This window comes from Podarcis liolepis, assembly GCF_965112155.1.
Source record: "Podarcis liolepis genome assembly, chromosome: 3".
In the NCBI taxonomy this organism is placed as follows: Eukaryota; Metazoa; Chordata; class Lepidosauria; order Squamata; family Lacertidae; genus Podarcis; species Podarcis liolepis.
This window is the reverse complement of record NC_139557.1, coordinates 108,063,538-108,088,138: the sequence shown is the minus strand read 5'-3', so window position 1 is coordinate 108,088,138 and position 24,601 is coordinate 108,063,538. Positions and strand designations below refer to the sequence as shown.

The 24,601-nt window shown below is 42.3% G+C and overlaps 2 protein-coding genes across 5 annotated transcripts in view; one reads left to right on the top strand and one right to left on the bottom strand.

Annotated features, from left to right (window-relative positions):
- The window catches only part of ARHGEF33 (Rho guanine nucleotide exchange factor 33), a 34,470-nt gene extending 24,337 nt beyond the window's left edge, over positions 1-10,133 (top strand). For 2 of the 4 annotated variants that reach the window (XM_083494331.1, XM_083494330.1), the window contains exons 10-16: positions 129-261; positions 734-817; positions 1,167-1,250; positions 2,468-2,616; positions 3,708-3,872; positions 5,780-6,554; positions 8,274-10,133. In XM_083494331.1, coding sequence (XP_083350457.1) covers positions 129-261; positions 734-817; positions 1,167-1,250; positions 2,468-2,616; positions 3,708-3,872; positions 5,780-6,554; positions 8,274-8,411 — 1,528 coding nt within the window. In that variant the 3' untranslated portion in view covers positions 8,412-10,133. Of the gene's footprint in view, positions 1-128; positions 262-733; positions 818-1,166; positions 1,251-2,467; positions 2,617-3,707; positions 3,873-5,779; positions 6,571-8,273 lie in introns of all 4 variants that reach the window. The other 2 variants (XM_083494333.1, XM_083494332.1) reach the window with 1 other exon arrangement.
- Positions 10,134-12,026: 1,893 nt separating this feature from the next.
- Positions 12,027-24,601, bottom strand: part of SOS1 (SOS Ras/Rac guanine nucleotide exchange factor 1) — a 42,408-nt gene continuing 29,833 nt past the window's right edge. Inside the window, exons 16-22 of the mRNA XM_083494115.1 lie at positions 24,278-24,440; positions 23,234-23,351; positions 20,496-20,668; positions 20,093-20,209; positions 19,684-19,948; positions 18,909-19,027; positions 12,027-17,412 (exon numbers count right to left, since the gene is read on the bottom strand). Of these exons, the coding sequence (XP_083350241.1) occupies positions 16,918-17,412; positions 18,909-19,027; positions 19,684-19,948; positions 20,093-20,209; positions 20,496-20,668; positions 23,234-23,351; positions 24,278-24,440 (1,450 nt within the window). The 3' untranslated portion in view covers positions 12,027-16,917. The remainder of the gene's footprint in view (positions 17,413-18,908; positions 19,028-19,683; positions 19,949-20,092; positions 20,210-20,495; positions 20,669-23,233; positions 23,352-24,277; positions 24,441-24,601) is intronic.

Sequence of the window (24,601 nt, the reverse complement as noted above, 5' to 3'; positions counted from 1 at the left end):
TCTCTCGAATACCTTCTCACGGCTTCGGCCATGTGTATATTTAGCAGGCTGGGTAGTGTTTTTAAGTGCATTTCTTCTGTTTGTTAATGGCTCTTCAAAATGCCGTTCCTGCTGTTTCCTGGCTGCAGTTTTGTCCCCAATTCTCTTCGATACTTGGTCCAGCAGCATGTGGACTTACTTCATGCTCTGCAGGAGAGAGTCTTGAGCTGGCCGCGGCAAGGAATCCTGGGAGACATCTTTCTCAAGCTAACCAACGATGAGGTACATGTGTGAGGAAAAAATATGGGGAGCAGGAGAGGAATGCATGGTTGAAGTGCAGTAATTGGGCCATTTTGGACCAGCGGAATGAATTGTACATGTATGCCGCCCCTCCCTCAAGAACTAAGCACATTACATTATCATATCATATCATATCATATCTAATCTACTTTTCCCTCAAACAGGCTTATAACTTTAGAGCCTAATGTTGAGGTGTCCAACAGGTCAGAGAAATGTGGATTCTATATTATCTCTTGCAGTTGTTTTTAGATGCTTTTTTGCGGGGGAGAGACAGGTTAATATTGAAGAATTCCACCTTTTGTGGAAAAGATCCATGATTTTGCCTCGAGGCATTTCGGTGCTGAATCTCTGCCTTGGTCCGTGTTTATCTAACAGAGTCAGGTGGAATCAGGGGGGCCATGTGTCTGTCACACACATAAGGATTCTCAAGAGATGCTTCTCATTTGCTTTTCAGAACGGATTTTTGGATTATTATGTTGCTTGCTTGAGAGACTTGCCTGAGTGCATTTCGCTGATCCATGTGGTGATTGTGAAGGAGGTGAGTTTGGGTGCGTCTTGAATTACTGTCACATCTGTGTGCGTTGAGCAGGTTTTTAGTCATGTTGGTGTTGATCCAGACCCATACAGATTCTGTAAAGAGGGTCTTCCCTCTTGACTTTTTTGCGCTGACAGGACACGTTAGTTGGATACCAAGCTGTGAGATCAACTGACTTAAGAGCTCTTACCCCTTGTGTTTCACTCTGGACTATATTTATGATGCCGAATGTTTGTTTACTGCATTTTAAATGGATTTTATTGTAAACTGCCTTGAGATGTTCTTATAAATTGTGGCATATAAACATTTCAGTACAAATGACCTTTTATTCTTTATCTTCTCTTGTTGACAGATTGAGGAAGAAATTAAGTCTGATATTTACATATTCTTCTTTCATATTGTCCAGCGTGTTCCTGAATACCTCCTTCATTTACAGGTAAGATCTAATGAGGATCAGTGTTAGGAATATAAGATGACATCAGTTTCTGTTCTGCTCCAGAACCATTGCATTGCAGTGCTGTTTCTGTTCTGCTGCAGCTTGGCTTCTGACAAAAAAGCTATGTTAACTATGTTATTAATCTAGTTTCCACTTTGGCAAAATTTTACATAATTACGTACTTAATTAATTCTGTTATTGTTATATAATGCAAAGGAAGTGCAATGCATTTTTTAAAATATTAAATTATATATTGTTTGGAGACTGAACAGTACAACAATAGTGCATGCCAATTGTATTTGCTGTATTTCCATTCTGGACATGGGTGCAAACACCAGCAACATATTTCAGTTTTCATTCAGGTTCTCCAACATGCCTAACACTATAAACGATTCTAGTTACAGGTAGGTAGTTGTGTTGGTCTGCCGTAGTTGAAACAAAATTTTAAAAAATCCTTCCGGTAGCACCTTAGAGACCAACTAAGTTTGTTCTTGGTATGAGCTTTCGTGTGCATGCACACTTCTTCAGATACCAATAGCTCATACCAATAACAAACTTAGGTAAAGGGATCCCTGACCATTAGGTCCAGTCGCGGACGACTCTGGGGTTGCGGCGCTCATCTTGCTTTATTGGCCAAGGGAGCCGGCGTACAGCTTCCAGGTCATGTGGCCAGCATGACTAAGCCACTTCTGGCAAACCAGAGCAGCGCAGGGAAACGCCATTTACCTTCCCGCTGGAGCGGTACCTATTTATCTACTTGCACTTTGAGGTGCTTTCGAACTGCTAGGTTGGCAGGAGCAGGGACCGAGCAACGGGAGCTCACCCCGTCACGGGGATTCGAACCTCCAACCTTCTGATCGGCAAGTCCTAGGCTCTGTGGTTTAACCCACAGCACAACTTTGGGAATAACTTCAAAGGGAACCCCACGTAGAGTGCATTTCAGTGCTAAAATATTGAGGTTACCAGGGCACGGACGATTGTGGCCACATTATCTCTGTTCACAAATGGCCACAACTGGTGTACCAGCGGAAGCTGGTAGAAGGAACTCCCTAGTGACAAGGATGAGTCAATGATTAGAACCTTCCAAAGTACTGCAGCACCCTTTGTACAGCCATGCATAGGCCCTGGTGTAGAGCGTTCAGGATGTTTCATGTTGTTTTACTAAATGGGCAGAGAGGAGGATGTGATTCAGCGTGGCTCTCCTCCTTCTGTGCCAGAATATCCTGAAGTACACGGAGCAGGAGCACCCCGATTACTACCTCCTTCTGGTTAGTGTACAGCGCCTGCGAGTGTTCATCTCGCACCACAGCCTTCTTTTCCAGTGCAACGAAGACCTGCTGATACAGAAGCGGAAGAAGCTGAGAAAGTGAGTGAAAAGGGGCTGCTTCCTTCTATTTTGATTAGGTGCAGGCAAAGAAGAGCCAAGTTCTGCTCTAAGAAAAGTTGGAGTATGTGTCCACCCTCCCTCCCTGATCATTTATCCCTCAGCTATGGATCACTTCTGGTATGGAGTCCAGGGGTGTATGTGAGATAGAGAGAGAGATCGAGAGATGTCAGAAATGGCCTGGATGGGTGGGACCACGTGAAGAGAATGGTTGGACCTTGTTTCCGCTCATTCTCCCTTGCAACTGCCCCTCCTTGCATGAGCACGATGTGCGAATCACAGGCTTGGGAACAGAGAGGTTCATCAGCCAGTGACACTTTCTGTCCCTGTTTATTCCTTGAGGAACACATGGCCTATGACTTTCAGAACAAACTTTCAACACCAGAATGAGTCTGTTCCTTGAAGAAGTTGCTTCTTGCGCCTTTCTCAGTGCCTTAAAAGCTGTTTTAAGCACAAATCTAGCTTTTCATTAACTTCTATGCAGCAGGTGGAGGTTTGTTTGTTTGTTGTTGTTTCGGCCACCCTCAGAAAGCAGTATATTTCTTCAGCTTGAAACATATACTCTTATAGGAGGTATAATACACTGCTGAAGTGTTGTATGGAATTTGGCTCATGATTATGACCCTTTGAAATGGACTGAGGGAGCAGCTAATTAACTACCTGTCAGCTGTTCAATCCTTTAAAGCCACGTATACACTGAAGTTCTGTGAAAGTTTTAAAGTCTTTCTGTATTATAAGTAAAGATGTGCATAAAATGCAAACAATTTATTTCCTAAAGTGAATTGTCAGCCCTAGCGCTTCAGATTTTTGGCTTTTTAAAAATGTAACTCCATAGCCATGAGGCCTAGGAACATGTTTCTAATCGGTCAATGAAAAATGAAGTTCTCACAAGCTTAATGTGTGCCCCAAACTAAATTTGTGGTATTACATCACAAAGCTGTATAAACAATACAGCGCAAGTATGACTGAAATGATCCACTGCTGCAATGAACGTGGGAATAACAGGCTGTCGTTTTCTAAAAGCTGGTCCTCATGGTTTGACTGAGGGTGGTATTATATCTTGATTCCACTAGATCTTCCTTCGGAAAGTTATACAAAGGTCTAGCTTCTCTATGCGCCAGCGCTGGCCAAGATGCGTCTCCAACGCTTAGCGCTACTTCCATCCGCGACAGCGGAATCCACTCTGAAGAGGCCATGCAGCTCTTCCCATCAGCCCCGACTTCTGGAACAACGGCCATGTGAGTGCAATGCTCTTATAATTATTACACTGATACTCCACCTTTCCTTCAAGGAGCTCGTGGTGGTGGTGGTGCCTTGTTCTCCCCCCGCCCCCCACAGTTTATCCTCACAGCAATCCCATGGCTTAGATGAGGCTGAGATTCTGTGACTGGCCCAAGAGATCTGAATCCAGGTTTCCCACAGTCCTAGCCCAACACTGCCGGTCGCTACACAACGCTGGCATTGCAGCAGCATCTGAGTAAACCTATTGCAGGATAGGAAGGTTCCATGGCAGAATTACTGGCGCTGCCTAAGCCCAGCCGGCTCACTGTGGTTGCTGTGTGTGGGACAGATTTTTGGGTCACTTTTAGGACTCCTCTCTTCTTTATTGTTGTACTTCACATAATTTCAGCAGAACCGTATGTATTTAACGATTACTGCATCCACTTCTCTTTGTACCTGAATAGCTCAGGCTGAGGTAGGCACCTATCCAAAACTATTCATAAAAGGAATGGCCAGAAATGTGGGGGTTTTTTTGGGGGGGAGGCTTGTTCCCCTAATGTGAGGTGCCAAAGGCTGGCAGAGTGCAAGGGAGGTTTACTCTGGCAGTGCTGAGAAGCACTTTGGATGGAGCCAGATTAAGGATGGACTTGAGAGTAGAGGCACTGAAATCAAAGGGTCTGCTCTGAGGATAACTAACATTGGTGCTCACCCATAACATCGAAGACCAGAATGTTGAGGTTCTTGCTTAGTTACCTGTAAACCACTTGACGACTAGGGTGCTCCCATATTGTTCTATGTTGCTTTCGAAGTGCTGCGACGTGTCTTTCACGATGCAGCCAAGTACAGTGGTGCCTCGCAAGACGAAATTAATCCGTTCCGCGAGTCTCTTCGTCTTGCGGTTTTTTCGTCTTGCGAAGCACGGCTATTAGCGGCTTAGCAGCTATTAACAGCTTAGCGACTATTAACGGCTTAGCGGCTTTAAGAAAAAGGAAACAAACTCGCAAGACGTTTCGTCTTGCAAAGCAAGCCCATAGGGAAATTCATCTTGCGGAACGACTCAAAAAACGGAAAACTCTTTCGTCTTGCGCGTTTTTCGTCTTACGAGGTACCACTGTATATAAAATAGGGCAAGCTCTCGACCCCAAAACTGGGGCTACCTGGTGCGTTTCCAGTCCAAACTTTCCTCAAAAGCTTATGTTTGGTCTAGGCCTGGATTTAGATTTGATGAGGCCCTAAGCTACTGAAGGTAATGGGGCCCTTTATATGTCCAGCTGTCCTTTGCCAACAACAAATTGTTGCTGTTTTTTGTGTTGAATATATGCCATATGGTAATTTATGGACCTAATAGATATCTAAAGCCATTTGCACATGTTGCCATGGAACCAGTTCATGCAGAGTGTAGGCACCCTATATATAGAAATGAGCAAACCAGTGATATTTTAGGGAGCAGGCTAGCAGGGGGCCCATTACTTACATCATAGGAGACTACACAACACAAAACACTGTTGCTGTATGTAGGTTTTACAGTCATACCTCGGGTTGAAGTCGCTTCAGCTTAAACCTTTTCTAGTTGTGCTCCACGGCAATCTGGAAGTAATGGAGCGTATTACTTCCGGGATTCGCTGCTCGCGCATGTGCAGAAGCTCAGAATGACGTCACGTGCATGCACGGAAGTGACGAATCACGACCCGCACACATGCGCATTGTGTTCGCTTCAGGATGCGAACGGTGCTCCGGAACAGATGCCATTCGCATCTAGACATACCACTGTTTTTTATTTGTTTTTTATCTTATATTTTGGAAATGTACACCCAGTTGTTTTTTCCCCTTTAATTTTTCGGGGGCCCCCCAAGATAGTGGGGCCCTAAGCTATAGCTTGTTTAGCTTATACCTAAATCCGACACTGATTGGTCTCCCTTCCAAGGCACTCCAGGTCCCACATGAAAGCGAGCCCCCAGCAAGGCCTCGACGGCCTGCAAGGCGCTTCCCCTTGCGAGTGGGAAACGGACGGGCGGCGGCCCGAGCACGGCCTGGCGCCCTCTCAGCTCAGCGAGCACGACCTGAAAACTCTGGCCGCCTCCCTGCATGCCCTCCCGGACCTGGAGTACGGCGGCAGCAGCGCCCCTCCCTCGACGGGCCCCGACGGCAACCGCGAGCGGCCCCGGCGGCGGGCCTCGGCGGCGGACCTCCTGCAGGACAGCTCCGGCTTCGCGCCGGACTACGAGGGCTTCGAGTACCGGGGCGACCCTTACGAGGAGGTGGAGCCGCTGCGGAACCTGCCCGCCTTCGAAGCGTGCTCGCCGGCCTCGTCCGAGTCCAGCATCGACATCTGCTTCCTGAGGCCCGTCCACTTCACCAACGAGCCCGGGAGGACGGAGCGCACGCTGCAGCCGCTGCCCAAGAGCGCGGCGCCGACGCCGGCCAGCGGCACCTACAAGCGGGAGGTTTTCCGCAGCAAAGGCAAGCAGCTGAGCCGCTCGCTCAAGGAGTTCCCGCGCAGCAGCGGAGGCGGAGGCGGCTCGGAAGGCATCGCCAGCACCAGGCTGTACAGCACCCGCAGCAGCAGCGGCAGCCGCCTGCCGGCCCCGACGGAGAGGGGCTTCCCGGCCCACGGCGCCCCCTCCGCCGCCTCCCGGAGCTCCCAGCGGCACCACTTCCCGCCGCCGAGAGGAGCGGGCGACCAGCCCAGCTTTCTGGAAGTAAGGAGAGCAAAAGGCAAGGGCAAAGGCGCTTCCTAGCCAGGGTCTAAGCGACGGGGGAGGAGGGGGAGGAGCGAGGGCGGGCCCTGGGGGTCCCCCGAGTTCCCACAAAATTCATGAAAATTCAAATTTCGATGCCAGGGCCAGGCACGCTGTATGGCACCCATGGCCCCGGGCTCCCACCGTTGTGGGGCCAAGCTGGCACACTTGAGTGCGGGGGTTAGACCATAGCTGTCAATATTTCCCTTTTTAAAGGGAAATTCCCTTATTCCAAATAGGATTCCAAGCAAGAAAAGGGAAAAGTTGGCAGCTATGGGTTAGACCTGTGACCTGAAGGTCCCCTATCATTATCATTATTGTTAAGTTGTGGGTGAACATATCAGACAACACAGGGATTTTTCAAACAGCTCTTGTTTATTCAGATGCCAGAACAGAACTGAACCAAAGGGTTCAGTCAGCCTGCTTACACAACGCAACTGTAACACTTTCTGTAACTATCCAATCACTGAACGTCACTTTCAATCCCTTATTTGCATATGTGGACCTGAGTGAAAACTATCTACAGTATCCCCCTGCTGGCCCAGGGTGGGAACTTCAGTACATAACAATTATCATTAATTAATGCCCCACCTTTTTCCCTGAAAGGGACTCAAGGCAGCTTAACATACCCTCCAACAGTTCTCCAATGAAAATAGGGTTATCCTATTTAATAATAATGATGATGATGATGATAATTTTATTATTTATACGCTGTCCAACAGACTGGGATGCCCCAGCTACTCTGGGCAGCTTCCAACATATATATTAAAAAAAATTCAAAAACTTCGCGATACTGTACAGAGCTGCTTTCAGATGTCTTCCAGATGTTGGCGCTGGGGTCGCATAGCTCTGCTTCGAAAACTCCAATGCAGGAGAGTCCACCAAAGTATTAGAGATATTTGATGCAGGTGGATTTCTCGGTGTATGGTTTATTTAAACTGTTACATTTGAAGTCAGGGTTGAAAAGCTGAAAAAAATACAAATCTCAGCAGCCCACTTTCTTACTGTGAACAAAATGTGAACATAGAGCAGGCCCACAGCATACATTACTCCATAGTGTAGCCTACTTTGAATCATAGCTGTCAACCTTCCCTTTTTTTTGCGGGAAATTCCCTTATTCCAGCGCAGTTTCCCGCTGCTATCCTGGATTGTTAAATATCCTCCCGGGACAGGTGAGGCTGCTGATCCCTTATTTTCAGATCTGAAAGTTGACAGCTATGCTTTGAATCCCCAGTCCAATCGGAGCCATTGTGGTGCAAAACTGTCTCTGGTTACATAGCCGTGCCTTTTGGGCCATGTTTGAGTTGTGACATACTGAATGCAGACACTGACTTTTAGGTACTATATAAATAGCTCTGGAGTGAAGCAGTCTCTCAGCATCCAGTTTTCATGAAACAGTTAGTGCCTGCATCCCTGTAGTTGTCGAGGCTAATGGAAGTACCAATTCGCATGGGGAAAAGAAAGGGAGCAGTTGTAAGAAATACATGAAACTTTTTTGAAGCACTCCATGCAAAACAGACCTGAAAATAAGGACAAGTGTGCAAAGGCAAGAATGCCTTTGTCGTTCTACTTTTAGGCATGGGGGCTTGTCAACAAGGGTTTGTTATATCTGTATTTGTTTAATGCCATTTATAATTTTTGTGGGACAACTTTGTGAAATTCTTGGTTTTTTCATTTCAGGAGATGCATTTAGAAGACAACACCAGATTTTCTCATAGGGATGACAATGAGCAAACCTCTTTCAGCAGCCACACTCCAAGGCAAGAACAGAAAGGGAGATTGCGCAGTTCCTTCCGCAAGCTGTTCAAAAAGAAATGAAACACACATCTGATTTTAAAATTAGCTTATTTTAAAATTAAGACACCAGCCTTTTGGCACTTGAAAAGAAGAAACAACCAACTCCTGAATTTTTTAGGAACTAGTATTTTATCCTGACTCGGGGGGTCAGAAGCTTACCGTATTTTTCCGTCTATAAGACGCCCCCATGTATAAGAAATCCCCTATTTTGGGGGACTCAGACTTAAGAAAATGGCCCCAGCACTATCCGTGTATAAGATGCCCCCTAATTTTTGACATAATTTGTTAGGGGAAAAACCTAGTCTTATACACTGGAAAATACGGTATTTTGCCACTCACGCAACTGTTAACTTATTCCTGTCATCAATCAATAGGGCCTCACGGTTATGGAAGATTGTAGTATGATGTCATTGATGTATATGTCACAATATTTCTGAAGCTCTATCAGGACCTTCTATGTATAAAGTCCAGAGGTGTGCTATTTCACTTTTGCTACATGTTTATTATAATTAGGCAGGATATAAGGGCTGCACAGTGGTACCTTGGTTCTCAAACTTAATCCGTTCCGGAAGTCCGTTCCAAAACCAAGGCACGCTTTCCTATAGAAAGTAATGAAAAATGGATCAATCCATACCAGACTTTTAAAAACAAATCCTAAAACATCAATTTAACATGATTTTTCCTATCTAACAAGACCATTGATCTAGAAAATGAAAGCAATATGTACTGTACTAAAATAAGTAAAACAGTAATGTAGAGGATAAAAATTAAAATTAATTTTTTTTCTTAACTGCATTGAGGATAGTCATTGTTTGTATTGCTTTTATCCATTTCTGCAGTCACACAATCAATCAATCAATCAATCAATCAATCAGTCAGTCAGTAGCTGAACTGGGTTCCACACAGTGACAAAAACAAATTAACCGAACAAGCCTCAAAAACAAAAACGCAAAAGAAATAGCAAAAACAAAAGCGCCAAACTTAATCCATTCCAGAAGTCTGTTTGACTTCCAAAATGTTCAAAACCAAGGCACAGCTTCTGACTGGTGCAGGTGCCCCTGAAACAATAGCCAACAACTGCATTGGATGTTTGACTTCCAAAAAATGTTCGAAAACTGGAACACTTACTTCCAGGTTTTTGGCATTTGAGAACCAAGGCGTTTGAAAACCAAGGTACCGCTGTATACTGATGTGTTTTGGGATGTCAGGTGACCACCCCTAGTAGACATCATGGAGGCGAGCACAAACCATCTAGTACAGAAGTGGGACACAGGGACCTATAAAGAACTCCTACATCATTTTACAACCCACCCACCCACCCCAACCATTTTAATTAGCTAGCAAAATGTGGAAACATCTTTGCATGGTCCTAGATGGATCTGGCAGCCATCTCTAGGACGGCTCAGATTTAAGAGTAGCCAGGAAGTGTGTGTGTGTATAGTTCATGCAATAACTGATTTACAACTTAGTCTGTTTTAATGATGCAACATTGTTGTTGTTTTAAAATACAGTTGGATTGATGCTGAAAGAACAGATCTTCCACTGTTCTTTCTCCAAAAATATAAAGTGGTGCTACAGTGGAATCTGAATTTCTAAACAGATGTTACAGAAGAATCAAATTTATTTTAAAAGTGGTGGGGAATATTCAGAAGAGGGAGAGGAACTCCAGGAGAAGTTGACTGGTTTCTTAATAGTCTAGGCATGTATTTATTTTGTTTCAAATAAACTTTGCTGTATTATTCAGACCAAGGGTATTGCTTGAGAATACAAATACTGTACCTTGAACAAGCACTGCTGAGCATCCCAACATGAGCCTAAAAGCTGCTTCTCATGCTACAATTTATATATTCTTGGTTATACTCCTGATTTACAGCCAGGTCTAAGAGTAGTTGGGAAGAAGAAAAGCTTCTGTCAATTTCCTATGTTACAGGTATAGAAGTATCTACTGGAAACAGTCCAAAGGCTTCATATCCCATGTGGGAAAATGATTGCTTGTACATGAGAGCATGAGCAAAGTTCTTATTGTTACAGGGTGATCTCATAGCTAGAAGCATCCTTGGAGCATGAATAGCGCAAAGGATAAAACCTGCTTTGGATGTGGCAAAGTGGGCCATTTTCGTGCACAGTGCAGATCTAATACAGAGCAATGTCGTCCGAGCAAAAAATGCCCCATTTGCAAAAAAGGTTTCCACTGGGCCAATCAGTGTCGCTCCGCCACGCCTCAGCAGAACCAGCAAAATCAGCCGACGGGAAACCGGCAGTCGGGCCCACCCCGGGCCCAGGCTCAACAATAGGGGATCCAGTGCATTCTCCAGCCATCCCACCTCCGGCTTTACCTCGCCTCCTTTTAATTCAGGACTTATACCTGCCAGTCCCCTTTGTACCACATCAAGCCAGGGTGTCAATAGGGGCTGGTTTTTCTTCTTCAGCACAATGCCTTGTTTTTCCACTGTCAGAGGTTTTACAGCAAGGGATCCACCTTGTTCCAGATATTTTACAAGGATGCTTCTAGCTATGAGATCACCCTGTAACAATAAGAACTTTGCTCATGCTCTCATGTACAAGCAATCATTTTCCCACAATCCCATGCAGATGTTTAGGAAGATAAGTGTGTGCAACTGACCAAGGAAAGCAGTAACAAGTACCAGATTAATAAATAAACTGGTAATCACGCTTTCTCATTGAATTGTAGACTCAAGGGTCATCCATGCCAGACTCAAGGGTCATCCATGCCAGAGGGCCATCCAATCTCTGCTTAAAAACGTCCAAGAGAATTCACTTTCTGAGGGGGCCTGCCCACTGTTGAACAGCTCTTACCATCCTCCTGATGTTAAGTCAGAATTTTATTTCTTGCAACTTGAACCCATTAGTTCAGGTCCCACCTTTTGGAGCAGGAGAAAACAAGCTTGCTCCATCATCCATGTGACAACCCTTTAGATATTTGAAAACGGCTATTTCCAAGGTGTATTTTCTTGTATTTTCTTACACGTCCAACACCAAACAGGCCATTTCAGGAGACTGGATGTACAAAGGATGATCCTTCCACTATTATTAAAACCAACTGCAAGTAATTTTTTCTGCTGTGTTGCCTACAAGAGACTAAATCATAACTGGGGTGGTGGTGGGAGGAATCTCCATATGCAGACACTGTTAAGTATTCAAGTATTTCAGATGAATTGCCATACATCCGGAATTTCCCGGACATTGCCGGAATTTGGCAGTTCAAAACAGTGTCCAGGCAGAAATTGCTTAAATGTCCAGGAAAATCCATTCTTCCTGCAGACCTATCTAACCTCAATTGTTTAAGTATGAAAGATTACTGCAACAGCAACGTAGCAAAATACTCAGTTTAGCAACAAGTTGGAGGTCAGATGGAGCGAGACTACTGAAGAATGCAACCACACTGTCAAGACTCGCATAGCATGGTATAACTTTAGCTCATCCTACGTACTTAATTATTCTGCAGTGGTAAATTTATTTGCTTCCTGTGTTAGGAGTGCATCTGCACCTTTGCGTGGTACCCAGATACTCTTAACTGTGGATGATCTTTATAGGACAACACTACACGGAACAAAATTAAAATAATGCAGCAGGCTCACAGACCTAAGTTTTTACATATACAAGGATAAACACTTATAGGATATGTAAGGCATTTTTATTTATTTTTTATGAACAGATCTCTTGAATGCCAAAAAGTAACAGCCACTATTAATTTTCACTTTAAATGCAATCTGAATACCATTGCAGACATAGCATACAAAGCTGACCTACAGACATGATTAGGTACACACATAGGCCCATAAGATTTGCCAGTTTAGGATATCACCACTTCAACCTTAACGCAGCTGGATTGGACTGCCATAGCTTCTCAACCATTTTAGCAAAGTATCCATGCCATTAAACAAAAGGCAATACGTTTTAAATATACAAATTATTAGAATTCATCAAAAACACAAACCTGTACACAAAGAAACAGAAAGTTTGGTTTCTAAATTGGCCAAATAAGAAATGCGACCAATAAGAGAATCTACCGTGTTTCAGAAAAAAAGAACCCACATTTTTTTAAAAGGCACATTTGGCAGCTACTGAAAGTTGCATACACATCTGGCACAAGTCCCCCCCCCCCTTTCGCCTGGGTACATTACTGTTTTACAAAGGTCTCGATGTGCAATTCTGCAGCAACTGACTGCTTAATGCACTGTTTTGCTGTTAAAGGCAAAAGGGGAATTTGCTCACAGTTGACAGAAAAAAATATGCACTTTAAGGTTTTTTGTTTTAAAGTAACAAAATTAATGGCAAAGGCATGAAAATTCATCCCAAAAAACCCAAGTGCTTTTGGCTTAATACCTTTCATCAGCAATAGGCCTGCATTTACTTTTCATTAGCAGAGAAAAATTATTTAGCTCTTCAATAAGTATGGAAAGTGATCACTGATCAGTTTAAGAGCACAATTTACAGCAGCTGTATGTGAGTTACCTCTTGCACCAGAGAGAAAAAATCCAAAGAGGTTGCCTTGTTTATTTCTCCCCTCCCCCACTGTTAATTAAAAACCGGTTTTATATTACAGCAAGCTCCTCCCTTTCAACCACCAAAAATGTAGGGAATAGCAAGGATTTAATTTGTGCATTTTTTTTTGTACACTGAACAGCAAGCAGGCAAGACACAATGACGAGAAAACATTCAGACAAGCTGACATGTTCCAACAAAAACCATTCAGGAACTTATCCAGCTCCAATCAAAACCACCCCAAGCAGCTCCATCTACACTGAACACTACTAACCTTCAGTGGTCTCTAAGTGCCACCTACCATTGTCATAGCAGTGAGGCCAATTTTTATTTGGAGTCATGGTGGAACAAAAGAATGCTTTCTTGAATTTCTTAGGAGACTACTTCCCTCTTCTTATTATTCTTTTAAAAAACAGACACCCAAAAATTCTCCAGGCACCCCTGCACAGGTGCTAATTCTGCATCTCACCCTACAGAGTGGCTTTTCAGGGAATGGAGGTAGCGCCTACAGTGGTATGAGGGGTGATGGTTAAAAAAGCCCAAGTATGTGCATGCCGATTTGGATCTCAGTCAATTTTAAATGTAGCAGACACGACTTATTTGCAAACCTACTCAAATTCTAAGGTAGAGTTTAAAATGGAAAAACCAACCAACCAACCAACCCACCCATGAGTTTGAGCAACTTACAGGCGCATGTGTGTATGACAGCAAGCAGCAGCAAGACACGACAAAATGAAAAAAAAAATCCCACTCTGGTCAAAACATGGGCATCAACTTCCTGCTTACAGACTCTCAAGATTTCCCTCTCACTTTATTTATTATACTGCAGTTGGCACATTACTTCCAGAGAGTGAAAAGGCAGTTTACTATCAACCTCTAATAGCCAATTTGCTAGAGGAACAAGTTTTTATTTCCAAGTCTGGGTGAACTGTATGTCAACCACTTGGTTCTATATAACCAGTACTTGGATATCTCTCCATTCTTCCTGATGTTCGGTTATGTAATGTCATTTCTATGGGGTTTATACTCCTATACAAACAGATAATGAAAAATAGTGTTTTAGATTGTCTGGTGAAGAGTTCTATGTAAGTCAGAAGTCTGCATACACAAATATTTGACCCCAAAAAGTTTATTTCCTTTCCTGCTTTGTGACTTTCCAAAGTCTTGATTGAGGTACTAAAATTATACAAAGTAGTTTTTTATGGGGAATGTGCTAGCAACTCATTGGGATGGATCTTGAAATATGCAGTGAAGTTTACTTCTGAAAAAGCTCGCCCCTTCTTGTAGAACATCAAAAGGTGGGATAGCTCAGTTGGTAAAAGCATGAGACTCTTAATGTCAGGGTTTGTGGGTTTGAGCCTCACATTGGGCATTGCAGGGGGTTGGTTTAGATGACCCTCAGGGTCCCTTCCAACTCTAAAACTCTATGATTCTATGAACTGCATAACGGATGTTTTGAGTGAGCAAAAAGTAATTCTAATCAAAACAAACGTTTTCAGTGCTTAAAAACACAGCACATTTAACACAATGAAAGTTGATTATGTTAAACAAGAGGCCTGAAGAACTACACACACTTTGCACATGTACAACATCCGCTTCAGGGGATTTGGGGAAATTTTGCACACACAGATTTAAAATTTGCACTTTTTATAAGTTCTGCTGACCTAAATATTTTACTTCAGCTACCATAAGAGACCATGAAGCTGACAGACAGCCTCAATGGAACAAATGACTTAGTTTCTCTTAAATGGCTTAAGCCAATTCATCTTGGATTAAGTATTTTATTTATTTAAACTGTTTGTATACTGCTTAATTATCAAAGTATCTGGGTTGTATCAAGCATGATAATCTTAGCAACTACGGGGCTGCTGGAAATATTAAGTGAACATCATTTTCCCACTCAAAACAAGAATAAGACAGATCTGTACAAAATGTTGCTGCTTGCAAATGCTAAATGGATTTATCAAACTATAATCCCGCTCCCACTTTTTTCTGGAGTGGATTGATTAGGGAACTTTCACTTTGTAGGAATCTGCAGTATTTTAAAGTTCTTATGGACAGGAGCATTACCACTACCTTTAGTGTTACAAGAAAAAAAAATGTATTTAAGTAGGGAGCATTTTCTCAACTTTCCCTTAGCAAGTTCAGTCATTTTAAAGTATCTCTAACCCTCAGCTGGGCTCAACTTAACACTTGTCATAGGCTAGCATTATACAATTTTTTATCTCAGAATGCCCTTTTGTTTCTGCATATCGTACATGTTAAGAAGGATCCATTTAATGCAGGTTAAATGAACGTTTTCCTGAAATGCAAAGACCACACTACATAATGCTGTAGAAGTGTCTTAGAACAGTAGGCTTTCATGGTGATACGGTCCTCTACCATCACTGTTCCAGTGACATGGCTTTCTAGATTACCGAAATGTATTTTGGTTTTGCCAAGGAGAAAACATCCTATAAGAGTCTTAGCAACTAAGGATACAATACTGCACCATTCACAAGTCCTAGTGTAGTAGAAAGGATTAAAATATCTTCAATAAGTGGCATGCATTACTATCACAGTACAAGAATCAGAAGCGCAATTCACAGGTCTATGGATAATCCAAGGCAAAATATTCATGTAGATTATTTTCTTTCAAACATTTCTGACACGGTCAAGATCAGTTTCAAGGTTTAAGAAGTTAAACAGAGTTTGGAATTCTGAACTGTATTATATGCTTGAGATCCATGTTAAGCACACAGATGTTCACTTCCAAATCACCCCTAACACACATTTATTTCACATGCCAAACCTTGGATTTCTTCTAAATTTTTTCTTTACAGACTAAAACAATGAGCAAGAAAGAGAGGTGTGTACCACAGCATGTGTCTCCTCCTCAGTGCTTTAAACTGAAATGTACATTTAGAAATGCAATAATTTAATATATGTCAGCCAGACAAAATATCTGTATCTTTATTTCAATTAAATTAAAAACAATTTGCAAGTATATTTATGCAACATTCACTATATACATATGATTTATTTATGCAACTACAAGGCAATTCTATGGGTGCTGATTATTCATCTACCTACTGCTAGTTAAAACATGGTGATAACTAGGGAATATGGCCAGCGGATCATCTTTTGCATTTTCATGGCATAGTCTCAAAGAGGTTGAACTACCAGCCATTAAGTGGGTTATCAGTAAACCTTAAAATGAAGACCTAACCTAGTCTAGATTTAACAGTCTTCTAAATGGAGAAACAGATTCAACTCTGACAATAGCATTGTTTTGCAGTTTGCATCATTGGTGTCATTCATATAAGACTTAAATCTCATTTGTTTAAAGGCGGTTAAAAGTTAGGCATTCTGTTTACTGGCAAAAAATTCTTTTTGAACTGGCACCATAATATTCATAAAGGAGGAGGAAAGTACCTCTTTGGTGAAGCCTAGGTACCCATGTATTACTAGTAACAGTTTGTAAACAGGACTGCAGTACGGTGCTATGTCTTAGCTCTATCTTGGTTCAGTTCAGTACCACAGATCTTCCTCACAGTCCAGTTCATGATTTGAAAGCAGGGAATAAAACAAAAGAAAATTAAGAAGACTATCAAGTTCCCTGTTTGAGATTCTTTTTTTAAAAAAGTGCATAATATTTTTACTCCAAGAACTTACATCATGGTGGACAGATGAATACAGGACTATGCATTTTATCCCTCACAGGACGTTACACAAAGCACAATGTCTGCTTATTGGCCCAAAGAGATCTGCAAATCTGATTTCGGGTACATTCAGGTGTCCACTGACTTTAGAACAGGGCCCTGCATACTATACTAACAAACAGCAACAGTTTATTCACGATAAGAGGCCTGTTATTAAGATTCTTTCTTCTTCTTTTTGTACACCAAATATCAAACGTAGAGTCTTTAGTGTTAGGAGCAACACAGCTCAACTCCTTGGTGCCCACACGGTACAGTGCATCTATTGCCAGCAACAGACATGGCACCAGGGAAAGCATTCTCTCTCGAGCCCAAGGGAGAATTCAGGTGGAGTGGGCGTTCTCCAGCAAAGGGGGTCCATCACGATGCATCAATGGATGCGTGGGCTCCCTTTTGTAAGTTTTTGGAGGAAGCTTTGGGATATGTTGAGAAGTGCTTTGCCGAGGAGGAACAGGGGGCCCAGCAACAGAATGGAGGTCCGTATCTTGGGGTATCAAAGGAGGTGATGGCAAATGCCTCCGGACAACGTGAGGAGAAGGCGTCTGGGGGGGAGGCGGAGTAAATGGAGACGGACTGTTGGGAAAGAAAGTGTTGCCCAGTTCACTTTTTCTGCCTAAGGGTGGTGGCTGGAGATGGAGAGGTGAACTAGAGAAAACATCAGGAGTTCGTACAGGTTCTCGAGGTGGCAATACAGGTGGGCTTTCTGGGGGGTCAGAGATGGAGGTCCTGTCTGGCACCGAGTATCTCGGTGAATAGATTTTTGATGTCGGCTGCCGAGGAGGGATTGCTGGTGGGCTGTCCAGATGTGCAGAAGAAATCTGAAATATAAAGATTTGTTAGGACATAATTCAAAGACCTCAATGTTGCACTGGGGAACAAATATGCCAAGACGGTACCTTGCAAAAGAGGGCGAAGACACTTTGGACTAATTCCACCTGCAGAGGTGAGTTGAGAGAGTTACCCAATACAGGTTGTTCTCTTTCGGAGTAGAAAGAACCCACACAGCACGTCTAATATGAATTATCTTCAAAGGATTAGAGAAAGCCCAAAGCAGGAATGGCCAATCCTTGGGTTGTGGACATAATCTACTACCCAAAAGAACCCACCAATTTTGGTAGCAGCAGCAAAGAGAAAAAGTTGGGTGTGCAAAGCGCAGTGCTGTGATGGAGGAGACAACTGCCCATCCCTTCAAATTTGTCTCTGGAATGATCATTTGAGCAACGGGGGCAATGACACCTAGTCCTCAGCTGATCGGCATGGAAGAGGAGGGGCTAGGTGCCTGCCTACCTGCCTGTGAGAGTATGCACAAGAGTGTGTGGGATGGCCAGCTGCACTGCTAGCATGTGGCCCCTAGAGGATGGATGTGGCCAGAAGGGTTTAGCTACCTCTGGTCTAAAGGCTTTCATTTCATCTTACTTCTAGGAGTGCTCCTACAACAAGATTCCAACAGAGGACAAAAGCTGGATGCCCACATAAAGGAGAAGGTGTGTGTGTGAGGGGGGAGGAGGAAATAGGAGAGGGTTGTCAGATTCTTCTCTATTGCCCACATCTCTTCCAGAAGCAAAAGATGGGAAGAGGAAACAGAATCGGGCTGGATAGGTAGGAGATCCAGCACAGGAGATGGGAGCCCTTTAATGGCTAAAGACAAAGAGTTGCGCTAAAGGTGTTCCCAGGTGCAAAAACGTATAAGCACAGGAACAAATAGGGTTACCAGTGGCAACCAGAAATTTTATTTTTTACTAAAGTTGTTATTGTTCCCCCTCCCTTCCTCTTAAAAAAAGGTTATCCATTTGGATGGGACCCAAACTAGTTCTCCCATTGTTTTTGAAGGTGCATACCTTATTGGGTCTTCTTTTTTTAACTTTCTTAAAGCTGCTAGTTGTGAGTATGGCAGCAGGATCCCTACCTTTTTCAAACAGCCACTTAAAACTGAAACTGCAGGAACCAGAGCTCCAGGAGCTCTGGGAGGTAGGAGTGGGTATGGAAACACTGAAGCAGCTTTAAATAGCCCATTCATGCTGTGCCTTTACATTAAAATTAAAATAAGTCAAACTCATTTATCATTATAGATTATAGGTGGAGCACTAAAAACCCAGAATGTTTTCCCCCCAGTGAATGTTAACTTTTGCTGTCACCTTGTATAAGAATTAAATGAAACTAGGTTGTAAATCTGAAGCTCATTTATTTTAAAAGGCGGAATAAACTAGTGGTCTTTTGTCTTTAAAGGTTGTGGGGGTGGCAGTGACAGCAGGCTCTCCCTCTCCACTGTATTTTCATCTTACTGTTCCTGCAGAGAGAAATGCGGTGAAATTACCTTTGAAGGAGAAGATTCAGCAGGAGCAGATTCTGGACGTCTCCGCGGAGGAATAGGAGGGGGAACGGTAATTTCATCTGAGCTTTTTGGAAAACTTATGGAAGACACAGAAGCTGACCCTGAAAGTGTATGAAAAATTCTATTATCCATCTCATTTGAATTTTTCTACTTTTCTAGTACTTTAACAGTAAATTCTAAACACACAAGTACAATACAGCATATAAAATGTATGCCTCTTATCTATAAGCCTCCTCCTGCTAAGTTCCTGAGGAATCAGGATTTCTTTTCACAAACAAAACAAAGCAGCTTAAGCCAAAGAGCTGCCAATGGCTGTGGTATTCTTAGTGTTGTATCTTATGTTTTAACATGCCCTTGGACCATGGATTGATAAAGGCCAGGAAAGAAACAAAATGAATTAAGAAAATAAAATAATTGTCACTGTTACTAGCATCCTGCCATGTACAGGGTGAGTCTTTTAAAAGACGTCCCGTGGAACATGTGTACTCCGTATCCACGGGGCCTCTTCTAAAGGACTCACCCTGTACAAACAGCAAACAAGGCATTCACTTAAAACAGTACATCTCAGTCTTCCCTTTTCAATCATGGTTTGAATTCAATCAAATTTAAGAAAACTGTTTTCAAAATACAAGCATCAACCAAACAAGTTCCTGTGGTTTGGCACATAACAGGAGTATCAGAAAACATGCCCACATGCGACACAGGCCAAACAACTTAAAAAGGAGAAGAATAGCCCAATCCTTGCTAGAGCACCTACTTGAATGAAAAGGGGTGGAGGGATCAGAGTCAAAGACACTGCAAACATCTGTGGTGCTGGAAGTGGACGATGGTGGAGGTGGGGTGAGAGGTGTTCTTGGAGAGTTTGGTGCAGAAGCAGCACTTTCTGTTTCACTCTCAGGGACACGACTGTAACTGATTTTTCTTGGCTCCTGTTGCAGAGGTGTAGGGTGTCTCATGGTGCCTGGTCTTGGGTTTGATGGACGAACACCCGGAGATTTGAGAGAATAGGTGTACTTTTTGGGCTGCACAGAAAACCAAAAACACTGTTTATATGAAGAACACTGATAGTTTTTACTGTAAAATTACTTACTTTTTTCTATTAAAAAGTTTGTGCCGCTCCAACTGTATTTTATAGCATACATTAACTGAGAAATCTAAATACTCACAAATCTTGGGGGTGGCTTGACGTTACGTGGCTCTATTTCTAGAGACTTGTTGAACAGATAATCTGCAAACTCTTTTTCCATGCTATTTCCCATTGGATTCAGATTTTCAAAAAATTTCTGAAACCCAAAATATTCAGATTAACACAGAATCAACAGATCTGTTGAACAGCAAAACCAGATTAAAATCAACTCTTATTTGATGAGGACATGCTCTAGAAGTTGATAATTGAGAAATAAAAGGACTGTAGAGTTGGGAGTCAGTCTAAGGGCTGAAAATAAATTCAGGCGTAATAAAATCAGAACAATAACCTGGTCAGCAAAGGAGCTTCAACCTACAGTATAAGCATTTCCTCATGGCCACTAAAAGGAAGCTGAACCTGGATGAGCAAAAAAACCTACTTACCCTGATATCAGCTTCTCCTCTTAGGCAGTATGGCTGGTTTTGGTACTGTTGGATCTCCCCTGTTATTTCAGCCACCTTCCTCCGCTTACTGAAATTGATAAGTTCTTTCCCATGTCGTTTTAGAAATTCAGGATTGCCTTCTTCCGTTTTCAAGATGTTTGTTAAATAAATTCCTACAATTAATGTCCAAAAAAAATTGCAGCTATAAAATGGTTATGGTCTTTCAATGGAAAACTAGAATTGAGGTTAGAGCTACAAAGGCTTTGGGGAGGTTGAATTATGCACTTAATTTTTTTCTGAAGATCCAACAAAGGGATTCCTGATCTCCTCTCCTCCAAGCAAATGTGCCTGCTGGCCTTGCTGCTGCTACTTACCTGGGGTGAAACAAAGTTTGGGCTTCATCTCAACACATGGTTAACTAACCTTGGCACTGCCCACTTGCGCCTGTTTGTGACCAAGCCACTCTAATGGCAAGCTACACCTTTTGTACCTGAAGGAGTGTCTTCACCCCCATTGTTCTGCCCGGACGCTGAGGTCCAGCACCGAGGGCTTTCTGGCAGTTCCCTCATTGCGAGAAGCAAAGCTACAAGGAACCAGGCAGAGGGCCTTCTCGGTAGTGGCGCCCGCCCTGTGGAACGCCCTCCCATCAGATGTCAAAGAGATAAACAACTACCTGACATTCAGAAGACATCTTAAGGGAAGTTTTTAATGTGTGACATCTTAGTGTATTTTTGGTCTTTGTGGAAACCACCCAGAGTGGCTAGGAAAACCCAGCCAGATGGGCGGGGTACAAATAAATAAATAAATAAATAAATAAATAAATAAATAAATAAAATTATTATTATTATTATTATTATTATTATTATTATTATTTGTCACCTGCCTCTCTACTCACCTCCACATCCTTCTTCAAAATTCCACAGTGCCCCCTAACCCTTTCCTCAACTTTTTGTTACTAGCTTCCAGACTCATGGCATGCACCTACCCACCCTCTTTGAATCTCATCCTCATTTTTTTTGGCCTGCCATTCTACCAGCTCTTCATCTGAAAGGCTCTCACTCAATAATAATTTTTAAAAGACAGTCTATCCATACCCCGCAAGGCTTACAATGCAACAGACCTAACACAGAATGAAAAAGGAGGAGGGGATGGAGCGGGTGAAGCAGGTACCAGGACAGGTTACAGTGTTCTTATAACAACCAGCTGGGGTTTCAACTATTCAGGGAAAGGAGGATGAAATGGCCCTGCTTCCCTTCTCTCTCTCTACTCTGCAGCCCAGTAAAATAGCTGCTGCTAGTAAGTGCTGAAGGAGAGAAAGGCTGAAAGACTGGAGGTCTCACAGTAGAGCCAATGGAGTGACCCTACTTCCCTTCTTTCCGCTTACCTTAAAGGCCTCCAAGTTCCTTCTCTCTCCATTCTTATATCTTTTTTTGTATCTATCCATGATTTTCACTCCTCCAGCTCCATCACCCTTCACTGACTTCTAGACCATCTGTGATGTTACCTATTTTCCTTCTTCTTCAAAACCCACAATTTCCATGAAGCCTTTGGTACCACTCCATAATCCCCATGCCCTATCACCAAGGCTACGTGTATGCAACTGAAACAGTAATACATTCCTTTTTACTACCATCCATTTGGTGTGTCAAATTTCAGATTATAAGCTCCTTGGGGCAGGGCTATGTGTTCTTGAAATCCAAAGCATAATGTGTACTAATGTCATTATGTAAATAAATAATACAGTACAGGTTTGTAAACAACCACTTTCCTGGCTGCCTGCAGAGCATATAAATTACCTCCATGCAACTAGGCAGCTATTTTCTAAAACCTGATCCTTTTAATCTTATAAATAGGAATGCTCACAAAATAGTTTGGTAAAAAATGTGAGTGAGAAACTTTATGGATTATTATTATCATTAATATTAAAATTTCTATACTGACCTTCACCCAAAGATCATAGGGGTAGTTTACAATATAAAAACAGAAAACATATACCATAATAACAAACCAAAACAATTATACCCCCGCCCATTTAAAAGGCCATGGATTGTTTAATTAGCCAAAGACTTGGAATAAGGCTTGTCTGACATCTAAAAATATGTAACAAATGCATCGGGCCAGCCTCCCTGGCTTATTTACATAGCAGATCTAGTATTCTATAGTTAGGTGTTCTAGATTTAGTATTTTCTCACCACTACTGGAGAAGGGAAAAGGAAAGAGGAAAGGAGAAGGCACAAAGGCACAATGTTTGTTCTTTTTAGATGGTTTATTAGACAGAGATCCTTGCATCTGAATCAGCCTACTGTCAAAGCACAGTCAGAAAGTATCTTTATCAAGCAGAGTATAGCACAGCACTAAAAAAAAGCACAGAGTAAATTGGAGCACTTTATCTGATCTCCATCCCTTGATATTTCCCTGGTTAAGCTAGAACCACAAAGTACACTTCACAAATGCTTAGTGTTTCTAAATGTGTTAAATACTAATTTGTATTAGTACCTAACACATGAAGATAGCTGAAAAATCAGGTCAAGGGTTCCAACTAAAATGTAGTGAAATTGTGGATTTGATATTGAACAGGGCTAAAGCTTTTGAAGTTGAAATACTGATTCTTTGAAATGCCTGACTATTCCAAACAATATAGCAAGCTCCACCAATATATTTAAGAAATGGCTTCTTAATAGTTCTGTGGCTTATCAACATTTGTGATTTTATATTCTTCAAGAATAAATCTTACTTACCAAAGAAAGGCACACATGGAGGATTAATAGACCTGAGTTTTGCCAAGTATTTCTTATGATGGTCTTCACTCAGTTCATGAGCTTCTTCAAAAATCTTTTTCTGGCGGCTTGGGATTTGCTGAAGATGCACAAAGAAAGCTGAGACATTGACAACTACAAACCACATGTTATCAGTGATCTCAAATTAAGGGCCAGTCAAAATATGTAGATTCACTTGGAGGGTTCACTCACCCCTTACATATCGAAATGCTTTTCATATAAAAAAATGGGTTATATTATGTGTGGCACTGGGAAGTGCCCTTGATTTTTTGCTCTAGTTTTCAATTGCTCAGCTTCAGCCCCACTTTCTTGTGGAGAGAAGAGACACTACTTCTTAACATGATGCTTTTCCACCATGGAGATAATCTCAGTCTAGGGAATATATGCAGTCTGCAAATGGGAACATGATGCACAAAGGAACTTTTGGCAAAATACAGTGGTGCCTCACAAGACGAAAAGAATCCGTTCTGTGATTCTCTTCGTGTAGCGGTTTTTTCGTCTTGCGAAGCAAGCCCATTGACGGATTAGCGCTATTAGCGGCTTTTAGCGGCTTATCTGCTGATCGGATCAGCTGATAAGCATCTTAGCGGCTTAGAAAAAGGGGGCGGGGGAAAGGAAAAAAAACCAACAGGAACTCGAAGCCCATAGGAGATTCGTTTTGCGAAGCACCTCCAAAACGGAAAACTCTTTCGTCTAGCGAGTTTTCCGTCTTGCGAGGCATTCGTCTTGTGGGGCACCACTGTAAACAAGATGTCACAGTGGCTTCTTACCCTTGTACATGGGACAAAACAAACATTTGCACTGCATTTTGTAAGTGTTTAATGTAACCCTAAAATTATCTCTATGTAAAGAAAAAATGTGTCCAACAGCCTACCCAGTGCACATGCTGAAGACTGAAGAAAAAGAAAAAAGTGGTTTTGGTTTAAATGTTTTTGTTTTTTTCAATGATACTTTATTCAGCAACAGTTAAAACAATTACAGTTTCTAGATATACATGTGACTTACCTCAAAGGTATGATCCAGTCTGTAAATAGGTGCAGAGTTCATAGCACTGACAACTTCAAGAACACCATTAAAATTGTTTAGTTCTTGGAAAACTTGCAAGATCTCAATTATACGGCATACTACAATTACTCTTTCCTCTAGGTTTTCTGTTTCTATGATGCATCTAAATGTACAAAAAGATGTACTTATCAGTACAAGAATGTTAAAAAGCACCAATTTAATATAATTTTATTTTGACAAGTGTGACTTAATGCAGGGGTTTCCAAACAGCTGATATAATTACTGAAGCCAACTTCTTTTCTGGGAAAACATTATACGTTAAAC